The sequence below is a fragment of the Ammodytes marinus genome (assembly GCF_949987685.1).
Source record: "Ammodytes marinus genome assembly, chromosome: 2".
NCBI classification, from domain to species: Eukaryota; Metazoa; Chordata; class Actinopteri; order Uranoscopiformes; family Ammodytidae; genus Ammodytes; species Ammodytes marinus.
Window position 1 is genome coordinate 759,212 of NC_137231.1, and position 12,394 is coordinate 771,605.

At 41.1% G+C, this 12,394-nt stretch overlaps 1 protein-coding gene across 1 annotated transcript in view; it reads right to left on the reverse strand.

Moving 5' to 3' along the window:
- Positions 1 to 12,394, reverse strand: part of apba1a (amyloid beta (A4) precursor protein-binding, family A, member 1a) — a gene marked incomplete at both ends in the record, with an annotated part of 313,633 nt that overhangs the window by 224,856 nt on the left and 76,383 nt on the right. Inside the window, 2 exons of the mRNA XM_080040598.1 lie at positions 5,877 to 5,916; positions 6,013 to 6,111. Of these exons, the coding sequence (XP_079896724.1) occupies positions 5,877 to 5,916; positions 6,013 to 6,111 (139 nt within the window). The remainder of the gene's footprint in view (positions 1 to 5,876; positions 5,917 to 6,012; positions 6,112 to 12,394) is intronic.

Consider the following 12,394-nt stretch of genomic DNA (forward strand, 5'->3'; position numbering starts at 1 on the left):
TACATGTCCTGATAAATGTGTTATTTTTGCAAAGTGTCGGCCCTTCGTAGATTTTTCTGTATGTGGCCCTCAGTGAAAAAAGTTTGGGGACCCCTGCCCTAAACCATCTCTTGCAGATCAGAGCAAAACCACTTCTACCACCGGGCTTGTTTAGAGGTTGTTGTTGTTGTTGCTGCTGTCCTTGTTTTGCCAAGGGCAGAGGCCTGTTTCAGGTAGCTGGTTTTGAGGCAACCCAGAGTTTGTTCGCTCTGAGTCAGTGGAAACTCTGGGTTTTCCGTTTCAGGTAGCAGGTTCAGCGCAACCGAGAGTCAGTTACTGCGGCAACATACGCCATGGGTCTAACCTGCTCGGTAGGTGGTTAGACCTACCCTGAGTTTGTTTTCACTTTACACTGCAGCTCCGACTGAAGAAAGAGTGTCACTGTCACACGCGTCCCTGTACAGTTTGAAGCAAAATCACTCCATAGAAATCTCCATCGGGATGTTTTTATCATGTACTGATGATTTTACGTTTGACCGATCATTTATCTGATCAGTAGCCTTGTTCTCAGTCCTCGGTCCGTTCATATAGGCGGCCACCTTACACATCGTGACATGCTCTACATTCAGATTAATAAACCTATTTGTATTGTATGGTTTTTAACGTCTGTGCCACTGAACAGATTTCTGTCAGGTGGATTCATGTAACGCTGCGGCTGCACGCGATCGTTACTGTTCACTTGTGCGATCCTAAAGTCACAGACGAGCCTCGTTAAATAGCCTAATATGAATATAAAAATTATATAATAATTTAAACTGTTATCACTTGAGGAAAATGGATCTGGTAATAATTCAGGCTCTTAAATGGAAACTGTCACCTAATGTGTCTGTTTACTGCACAGTATTAGGCTATAGCTTGCCAACATATTATACAGCGATAAAACACTGTCAGCAATGCTGTGCCGCACTTTACTGCTGATATGCGTAACTTTTAAAAAAAGACTATGGCTTCTCATACGGAAGCGAAATGATTCTCTTCTCCATATGCTCATTCGTTAATATTTCTAACTCTAGTGGGAGGAGCGGTGTTTTTTTTCTTCTTTTTTGAGAAGTGGGGAAGTGGGAGGATCAATCATTTGTTTCTCCTGTTTCCATGGTGAATCATGTTATCAGCGATCCATTGACGATGGCTTTTACGCACACGCTCCACCCAGAGTGAACACGCTCAGAGTTGATTGACCCAACGCTGATCCACTGTTCTGAAACCGAAAACCCGGAGTTGCTTGTCAACCCTGCGCTCTGAGTTGACCAACCCTGCGCGCAGGATTCAACTCAGAGTATGTAAAACCAGCTACCTGAAACAGGCCTCAGGGCTCTGCTGCTGACACAAACACATAGGTGTGCACACGCCCAGTCAGAGAAACACCGGAGGAAAGAAGAACTACATGTGTTACGTTAAAGGGCAAGAAAGTGGATTGGTGTGAAAAAAAACTACCACTAATGTAAGTAAGTGTAACAGAGAATGTAGAAGATATGCAGTTTAATCATGGAGCCTCTGAATTACTGATTTTATAAGTTAATTAGAAAGGCATTATAAACTAGAAAATCCCGTGGAGATTTTGAAAGTACGGGCCGCCCTGCACAGGCCGCCAATCCCCGCGTTGGCGGCGCCCTGCCCGAGCCTAACGCGGTAAGGGGAGGAGCCTAATGCTGTAAAGGGGAGGAGCCTAACGAGAAAAGGGAGAGGCGCTTAATATGGTAAAGAGGAGGAGCTTAATGTGGTAAGGGGAGGAGCTTAATGCTATAAAGGGGAGGAGCCTAACGTGGTAAAGGGGATGAGCTTAATATGGTAGAGGGGATGAGCTTAATATGCTAAAGGGGAGGAGCCTAACGTGGTAAGGGGAGGAGCCTAATGCTGTAAAGGGGAGGAGCTTAATGCTGTAAAGGGGAGGAGCCTAACGCGGTAAAGGGGAGGAGATTAATATGGTAGAGGGGAGGAGCTTAATATGCTAAAGGGGAGGAGTCTAACGCGGTAAGGGGATTAGCCTAATGCTGTAAAGGGGAGGGGACTGGTAGAGGGGAGGAGCTTAATGATGTTAAGAGGAGGAGCCTAATGTTGTAAAGGGGAGGAGCTTGATGTTGTAAAGGGGAGGAGCCTAACATGGTAAAGGGGAGGAGCTTAATATGGTAAAGGGGAGGGGCTTAATGATGTGTAGAGGAGGAGCCTAATGTTGTAAAGGGGAGGAGCTTGATGTTGTAAAGGGGAGGAGCTTAATATGGTAAAGGGGAGGAGCTTAATGTGGTAAGGGGAGGAGTCTGATGTTGTAAAGGGGAGGAGCTTAATGTTGTAAAGGGGGGAGCCTAACGCGGTAAAGGGGGAGCATAATGTTATAAAGGGGAGGAGCCTAATGAGAAAAGGGAGGAGCTTAATATGGTAAAGAGGAGGAGCCTGATGTGGTAAGGGGAGGAGCTTAATGTTGTAAAGGGGAGGAGCCTAACATGATAAAGGGGAGGAGCTTAATGTGGTAAGGGGAGGAGTCTGATGTTGTAAAGGGGAGGAGCTTAATGTTGTAAAGGGGAGGAGCCTAACGTGGTAAAGGGGGAGCCTAATGAGAAAAGGGAGGAGCTTAATATGGTAAAGGGGAGGAGCCTAATGTGGTAAAGGGGAGGAGCTTAATATGGTAAAGGAGAAGAGCCTAATGCTGTAAAGGGGAGGAGCCTACGAAATTTCAAGTCAATCAGAGTCAGGGGGCATTTGTGGCGCCCCCTATGGGTTAATCTCGATAAGCTTCCAGGGACATGCTACCACATGACTTCTGCACATACCCAGCAAGTTTGATGATGATAGGACCTATGGTTAAGGAGTTATGGCCAATTTGTTGATAGGCCCCGCCCCTGCGTAAACTTTTTGGTCAATGGCGGCCATGTTTTTCAAGTTGTCCTACTAATCTTTTACGGGTATGTTTATTGTAGTCCCCCGGGGCTTCACGAGAAATTTGGTGTTGATACAGTCAAATTTCAGAAAGTTGTGGATAACACCCTGTTTTTCAGTTTATGCTAATTAGCGGGAAATATTCCCTGAAGGACTTTTATGGTCCCAGAGGCTTTTTTGTAGAGCACCCTAACATACACCTGTGTGAGAAATTTCAAGTCAATCGGACTTACGGTGTGAGGAGCGTGGCCTCTCAAACTTTCTTCAGTCGGGGCTTAATAACAGCGCCCCCTAGCGGAAATTAAAAAAACTGTATAATAGCACACCATAGGGACGGACGTTCTGTGAAATTTTTGCGTTTCTAAGTGAAACGGTGTGGGAGGAGTAGCAGCTCGAAAATGTGGCGGAAGAATAAAAAGAAGTAAGAAGTAAGAATAAGTATGGTGGAGAGTAATAATTACGGGCCCTCAATACTTGAGGGCCCGTACTTAATTATGTTTGACTAGATCAAAGTGCGCTGCGCGCGCGCTCAACCTCTGGTCGGTGGCAAGTTTGTTGTTACATAGGAGTAGGCAAGGAAATATGATGTTTTTTATATGTAACGTTTGAGTTTGTCAGCATCATCACTTTTGGTGTGCACTTTATGTGGCAGAGGGTCAATGAGGGAGTTGTAAAGGATCCCCGGAGCTGCAAGGTTTGTGATGTTTGAGTTATTTATTAAATTAAAAGATACTGTAGTTGTTAAACAGCAATGTTGTCCATCAGTCAGTCCATCTTGGTGGTCTCACACGAACACTTGTTGCTGGTTTGCCTCTGCTGAAGTCAGTGTACAGCTGGCCGTGTCCCAACACACTGTGGGCAGGAAGATACCAACTCTCACTCTCTTGTCCTCTTGTCTCTCTGCAGAAGACACAGGGTCAGGTTATTACCAATCAAAAGAAAGTGCAATGTGAAAATGTGAAAATGCAAGATGGATTGTATCTCACCTTTACTGACTGTGACAGCAAAGGCCAAGCGAAGAGGGAACCACCTCTGGACCACAGCGAATGGGAACTCCTAGGCCCGCTCATGGAGAGGCGCCTCCATGGTGCCATTTTCTCCAACTGGGAGCTGGTGTCCCTTCCACGGCCGTCCACATTTTCGTTAACAGTTGGTCAAGTATGTACAGTTATAATATTGGGCATATTTTCTGCCTGAAGCTGCCTGCGTGCGTGCGTGCGTGCGTGTGTGTGTTTTAACCTTGCCAGGGAGATCCGTTTTACACACGTCTGCAGAACTGGACTTTAGGGAGATCCGTCTTACACACGTCTGCAGAACTGGACTTTAGGAAGTGGAAAACTTTATCTTGCCCAGTAGAAATTGCAGCGACAGCATTCGGTTGGTTTGTATGTGGCGTGGTCAGCGGCGATAACTCATCTCACGGAGTTGTAATGGCCACGGTTGCTGTCTGTCCGTATGCGAGTGTCAAGCTGTTATCCGGTAACTTCTGCTTTTGTTTATATGGCTGTTGGCATCGTTGGCATAACAGCCGCCGCGTGTTGGGTGAGCATTGTATCTCATGGAGTTGCAATGGTCGCGGTTGTTTTCCTATGCGAGTGTGAAGCTTTTATAATAGGTCCATGGTGTGGGGTGTGAAGCATGGACCTATAAAGAAAGCTGTTATCAGGTAGCACCATCGCCTAACTTCTTCTTCTGCATATTTGGCAGTTGGCACCATTGACATATTACAGCCACCGTCTGGAAGGAGGATGGATGGTGAGCAGAACGTTTTAAATCATTAATTTTGTCGCCACAACGTGATTTATTTGTGATTTTCTTTTTTTTCACTGCTGCCAAATACTGCCCAGACCCCTAGAGAATATTTTGGCAAAGTTTGGAAGCATGGGATGCAGTGGTGCCACACTTACACACAAACATACAAAAACACTCGCACACGGCTCCAATTATAGTAGTGGGATTGCCTAAAACCGAGAGACATGATCTTTTCATTAGTCAGGTAACTTAATTGCTACTATATTCTCACCTAGTCATGGCAGCTGGTCAGTCAGCCAACAGTTTTGAGATTATTAACTGTTGAAGTCATTGCTACGTACAGATGCCTTGACACTCCTACTATACAGTTCTTCTATATCACTGTTCAGACTTTTCTTATTAGTACCATAAATAGGAAATGTTTTGATTCCCTTATTTTACGTCTGTACTGATTGTCATTCATTCATTTGTTAAAATATGAATGAGTTTTTATTGACATCTGAAAACTGCGAAGACAATTAAATATACATTATAATAAGATATACACTATAATATAGTAAAATAATTGATACTCTTGTAAATATTTAAAATGTATTATGCCGTTCACTATTTTCACCTTACCAGTAAATTACTTCTTTGAAATAAAAAAGTATAAATGAAGGAGTATTTTTAATGCATGTGAATAGTCTTTTTTCATATGATGTTTCATCTCTCTTTTCTTTACAGCAGTTTAAGTCAAATGTTTACTTACTTTGGAGAAGTAATCAAACTAGTAAGAATTTTCCATGTCCAATGTTTTTACTTCAAATTGATAGTTTAAAATTAATACTAAGCGTACCTCATTATCACTATCAACTAAAATTAAAAGTATTATATCAATTGTCATCATCTGCATAGTCTGATGACAAATGTTTGCAGTAAGCCACAATCACTGGCAGCCATCTTAAATGGTCTGCTTCTTCTTGTTATGTTGAAATGAAACAGTATAAGTACATTAACATTGATGGTGAACGGTGTCACACCCACTGTGGCTGCAGGAACTATTGACTGCATTAGTGAGACTTTTATTTTATACCTTTTAAAAGCGTATTGATACCGTCCATTTCATGTTAAACTCTATCTCCTGTTGCACCTCACCTTGAACTCTTCCATGCCCCCCTGGTAGACACATTTAATAGTTTGAAAAAGTCCGCATCAGAAGAAGAATCACTCACCTTCTACATATGTGGGGAAGGATGCAAGGCTTCTCCTGGACTATGAATACAAATGTTTCAAATATTACATCAACTTGATGTGTATAGTGGAAAGGACAGGCAGTGCAGAGAATATCTAATGAATAGTTGAACACACCTCTTTGCTTGAGGGAGAACATTCAAAGCTGTCATCCTGCAGCAGGTGTCTACTGGAGGACTCTGCTCCGGGAGGAGAGGGTGAGCCTGAATCAGGAGACTGCAGGGAGACAAGACAAAAAGCAGGACACATTCTGTCAATTGAAATCCTTATTGAAATCCAGAACAAAAAACACTTTATTGCAGATATACTATGCGTTACCAAATAAATGTACCTCGTAACGACAACTTGTGTAAAAAAATTGCATTATCTAATAAAATTTCAAAATCGTATACATTTGTACTTCATTATGTAATAACAGCTGCATTATGTAATATTCTGCCGCATTTTGTAATAAAAGCAAGTTATAAAATAAATTTCTCCACATTTGTGATATACTACAATACAAATTTGAGTGTGCCTGCACTAGGGATGGGTATTGTTTAAATTTGAACGATCATGGTTCTTAACGGTTCCCATTTTCTGATTTGATATTGTTTTTGAAGACAGGCAACATATAAAAAATTAAACCCACAGTCATAACTTTACTCACAGCTTATGAACAACATAGTTGCTTCTTTTTATTTTCTTCTTGCATGTGCAGTTGACTGATGAATGTAAACCTACAAATTTGCAGGTTTGAGATTGAATGATTGATTAATGAATCGACTTGATTTTGACTTGTACTTGTATTCAAGACTTGAGACTTGAGACGGATGACTTGAAAGCACTCAACTTTTTATTAATGAAATACAAAGTATTATTAGCTTTATTCAAGCTATTGGAAAGTAATGTTTTGGTTTTGAAACATGATGCTCGCTAACCTGGCAACCTTCCAGAGTGTGACACACCTGACAGACCAGAAAAGGTCAACGCAGAAGGCAGCCGTCATGGAGGGGCAAATGCCAAATTCGGATTCAAAGATTATATGGTGGATCAGCGATGGCAAGGTCTACAGCTCAAAAATGACAGACACACTATTTTGTACTGTAATGCATGTGTTTGTGTGGCGCTCATTGGGCCTCATTTATCAACCGTGTGTGGACCAGAAAAGTGGCTGTATGCACATTTCCACGCAAACCTCGGCATTTATCAATATGGACGTGAGCGTAGGATATGCTCAAATCCCACGCCAGCACTCAGCTTGTGTACGCAAGTTTGTAAACAGCATGGACTCGCAGTGCAGGCTGTGCCGGGTAGCCGATGACTTTGTTGGACAAATATTAGAAGATAATACGAATTCAGTGTTTGCTCAGACCAAAATAAAGATATTAATCACTTACAAATGTGAAGCTTTGTTCCGGTTAAGCATGTGAGGAGGAAGAACGAGTCGTGCCGAGGCTCCCGAGCGTTCAATGCTTTTTTATATATTATAACACCACACACTAACTGAAAGCCGTTTTTTTGCTTGGTTATTGATTTTCATCGGATTAGGAGAGCAGCTGCTGTGCAGCCCTGGATGGTCCAGATGGATGGAGTAGTGGATTGTTGGTGAATGGCCACCATGTCCCAACAAGGCTGCGACGTCAGCAAGGAGGGGGCGGAGTCATGTTTTGGGACGGAATCATGGGGAGAGAGCTGGTAGGCCCCTTTCGGGTCCCTGACGGTGTGAAAATGACCTCGGCAAAGTATGTTGAGTTTCTGACTGACCACTTTCTTCCGTGGTACAAAAAGAAGAACCGTGCCTTCCGTAGTAAAATCATCTTCATGAATTACAATGCACCATCTCATGCAGCAAAGAATACCTCTGTGTCATTGGCTGCTATGGGCATAAAAGGAGAGAACCTAATGGTGTGGCACCATCTTCCCCTGACCTCAACCCTATTGAGAACCTTTGGAGCATCCTCGAGCAAAAGATCTATGAGGTTGGGAGGCAGTTCACATCAAAACAGCAGTTATGGGAGGCTATCCTGGCATCCTGCAAAGATATTCAAGCTGAAACTCCCCAAAAACTCACAAGTTCAATGGATGAAAGAATTGTGAAGGTAATATCAAAGAGGGGGTCCTATGTTCACATGTAACTTGGCCTGTTAAGATGTTTTTGATTGAAATAGCTTTTGATTTCACTAAATATGACCTACACATTCTGCAAATTCAACAAATGACCATTTTTAGTTATTTACAACCTATAAAATGTTTTGAAACTCTCTCCAATAATTTGGAACGGTGCATTTTGAGTTTTTTATTTTTGAAAAATACTGTTATCATTGGGAGGTTTGTTCAATAAAATTTGAATCATACTCTAACGGTTGATGACTTGAAAATTATACTGACTGTCATTTGCATCGACTATTTAGGAAAATTTCATTTGCATTATAATTTGGAACGCAGTGTAGAATGTTATAGGGTCTGGCCACGATCAATATACCTTCCCAACTCAAGGGACGGCACATACGCGTGCATTTCAAATACCACTGCACGCAATTGGATAGCACTACCACCAATCAGAGCAATGAAGAAGGTGACGTATTAAGCCCTGTTCGTTTTGCAAACAGCGGGTTAACTGGTAAATTAAACTTTTGCAGTGTTCGGTCGGCAAACAGAACATTCGTCTTTCTTGCTAATTAAAGATTTGAGTGCCGTCTTCCAAGTCGTTAAGTTTCGAGGCCATTTCAACTTATCCGCATCCATCTTTGTAGTTTTCATGCCCAGCACTGTCATCATCCGTTTACGTCCTTCCGAGAGCCGCATACATAGGTCTCTGGCCCGCCCATATCAGATATAACGATTTGATTCGTAAGTCAGAATTTTCCAACATAGTTAATGCGCTCCAATGGATCGTGTCCAGACCAACACGCTGGGTAATTATTTTTGCCAGAGGCAGGTCTGGATTTCCAGGCTATGTATGCAGCCTGCAAGAACAACCAAACCAAGGTCAAGGTGATTGTTATTTTCAATGTCCACTAAGTGGAAAATGTTCCTCTGCTTCACCGATAAATGATATTAGCAAACAAATAATTATAAAAATAAACTTTATTTGTATATTTTAATCAACAATGGGAACTGCACTGAATAACAATAACATCGATATGACCTAATTATCAAATTTACAATGACAGTGAAATGTTTTTTGTAGGTATACAGCTGAGAATATAATACAGAGTTTTCAAGTAAATTAAAACAACATACATTACAGAGTAACAACATCCGAAGCTCTCCGGATTGATCTCCGAGTGTACGCACGTCTCTGTCAAACTCGGCGATTGGGGTCATGAATCTCTAAGGCAACCATTATTTTTAACTGATTTTGAAGTATTCAAAATTTGGTGGTGGACTCCGACGGATTTATGGCGCAATGTTATGATGTCATAGTATGTCCCGATTGTGTGTCTACTGCATACTAACTAGATTATTTTTATGGTCAGATGAAGTATGTAGAATAAACTATTCGATTTGGAACGCAGGGTCTGTTATGGATGGTAGCCTGATTTTCCTGTATGAGGAAGTATGAAGATCCCTGTCATGGGTCGGACAAGCAATTTAAAGTCTGGTGTAACAATGCAGTTTTTAGAGCCTTTTCAAAGTTTCATCCTTGATTGTCCTTTAATTTAATACATTCTAGCAGAAGCTTATTCCTTTTCAAAGTGGCAGTGATGGGTTACAATACAAATATGCTTCTCCATGTAGCAGATTATGCAAGGAAAGGGTTTAAGAAGATCACCCTCTGCAATGTGGACACAGATGTTGTGGTACAAGTAATTGCACATGTTTCGAACTGGTGCAGCACTTTAAAAGAGCTGTTTGTCAAGGAAGACACTGTTGGGGACAAGCACTTACATCTTCTTATTTCTTAAACAACCAAGTCAGAAGACATATGCTGTTGTCATGAAAAAGATGTTTCTCTATTCAGAAGGGTGAAATTATTGGCCTGTATCAAACAAAGTAACAACTAAGGAGATTGCTGAAACTACTAACATTGGGTTAAGATCTGTCCCAACACCTTATTAGAACCTAGATAGATAGTAGTGAACCGTCATCTTTGAGAAAGAAATGTGGTCGGAAATAAATCTTTAATGATCATGATGATCATGTAAAACATTTGGTGCAATCAAAATGTAAAATGTCGACAATATAACTCTAGGCTATGTTTAATAGTGAAAGTATGAACATTTCCACATGCACAATGCGATGAGAACATAAGGGATATGAACTATACAGCTGTGTTGCCTTAAGTCAACCACTTATCAGTGGGGCTTAGGAAAACAAGCTTCAATTTCCTAGGGAGCATAAAGATTGGACTCTGGAGCAATGGAAAAAGGTTGTGTGGTCTGATGAGACCAGATTGACCCTGTTCCAGAGTGATGGGTGATTCAGGGTAAGAAGAGAGGTGGATGAAGTGACGCTCCCATCATGCGCCTACTGTACACACCTGTGGAGGCAGTGTACAGTATGATCTGGGGTTATCAGAATGTGTTACAGCGAATGGGTGACATAATCAAAGCTAAATGTGGTCCAACAAAATATTTGAGTTTGCGATTTATTTGGGGCCAAATAATGTAGAATAGTGTTATAGTCTTTTACAGACACTTAAGCCTATGTCTGGCAAAATGATTAAGTTTAAAAAACTCTATACAACATTTGTGCCGCATACACAATCATAAAGTCATACAGAGATTCTCAGATACAGTGATTTCATGTTTGCAAATTCATTTAATGCCCCCTTTACTATTCACCTCAACCATTTCTGATGTTGTATGTGGTGTCATTGTTATCCCTTTCAATGAAAACATTGGGGTTGACATCACTTTAGGGTTGGGCGGTATCCAATTTTTGATACCTTTAAACCTTCCTCTAATTATACCCCAGTATACGGTATTACCGTTGTGTAATTACGTTGGCCGTTTTATTTGATTTTTCTTATATTTACTACTTAAAAAAAGAGAATGAAAATAAAAAAAATCTTCTATTTACTACTTCAGCTATCTGCAGCCTATTTGTTTTAGTTTCTCGACTAACACTCCATTTTACGAGCTCACATTTAATTTATCACGATGACGTTACCTCCGTCAAATACTCTTATTAACTTACAGCACTTGTACCATCTAGCGTTGCGTTAGCCAAGAGGTTGTATGAAGCGCAGCTGCTTAAGAATGAGCGAGTCTAAACAGCTTAAGGGTTAATTAAGGGTTAATCACTTACCGCAAGGAATGTCTGCTGAAAGTTCCACAGCTCAGATTTTAAGCCATGAATTGATGAACTTACTGTACATCTAGGGAAAATACATCAGTTTTCTGAGGGCTGTAAATAGGCCAATCTATGTGGCTAAATAGCATGCTAATACTGATGATTGATTGTGTCAAGTGTCCAAGGATGAATGCTAACATTATTTAGTTTCTAACTTTTGCCTTAAGTTACAATATAGCTCACTAGCTAACGTTAGCTAGCCGCTGATAGCCCACCCCTTTCGTTTCCAATGATGGCTTGGCATTTCATTACCAATGTAAAGTGTCATACATAGTTAACACTGGTGCTGGGTCATGATTCCTATAAAAAAATACCCAAAACGTGATATGTTTTGAATGTGCAGAAAGTTTTAAAAAATCCAGGAGAATAAATATTGTGGCTCAATCTAGAATGCCTGAGAGCCCTACTGCATTATATTCCTTATAATTGCTTCACTAGGAACCTGAAGGTTGTAAAGTAATTTCCACCATAAATTGATGCAGAAAAGGCACAGATTGGTGGATAAAAATCCAACAGAATGCAGGAAATGATGTTTGACGCAAAAAAAATTCTGGGGGAGCACCCCCATACTCCCCGCCTGTAATTTGCCCCCCAACATTTTTAAACAAAATCTAGCCTATGCCCATGTACACAGGTTATATACAAAATTTAAACAACATATCTAGATATGTTGTTTAAATTTTGGATTAAAAAGAAGGCATGTCAGTAAACGACATGTCTGGCCCTTTGTGCGATTATCATGTCGTAGAGTGGCCCTTTGTGAAAATGAGTTTGACACCTCTGATCTAAAGAGTGATTGTGGTGGCGTTAATGGAAAGGAGCTTTACTTTAACGCGTCTGTACACTTAAAATGGGCGAGTGAAGGCACTTTTAAGCAGCTAAAAACAAAAACACATGTAGAATGGGCTGCAGAACCATCACACAAACACCAGTGTGTTTCATCTTGTAGCCTACCAATCACATGCATAAAGACATCATAATCATTTTAACCAACAGGCCACCAGGGGGAGGCAGAGCATCTATCACTTTTATAGCTTTTTCTAACACAGGCAGTGGTGCTGACAGACGGCCAAACACTGCTAAGGCATTTATTATAAACCTTTGCACATTACACTGAATTTTTTTTTCATGACGGTATTGCCGGTATTGAAAGGAATACCGTTACTATTTTAAGATACCCCGGTATACAATAATACCTTATTACCTCCAAACCCTACAT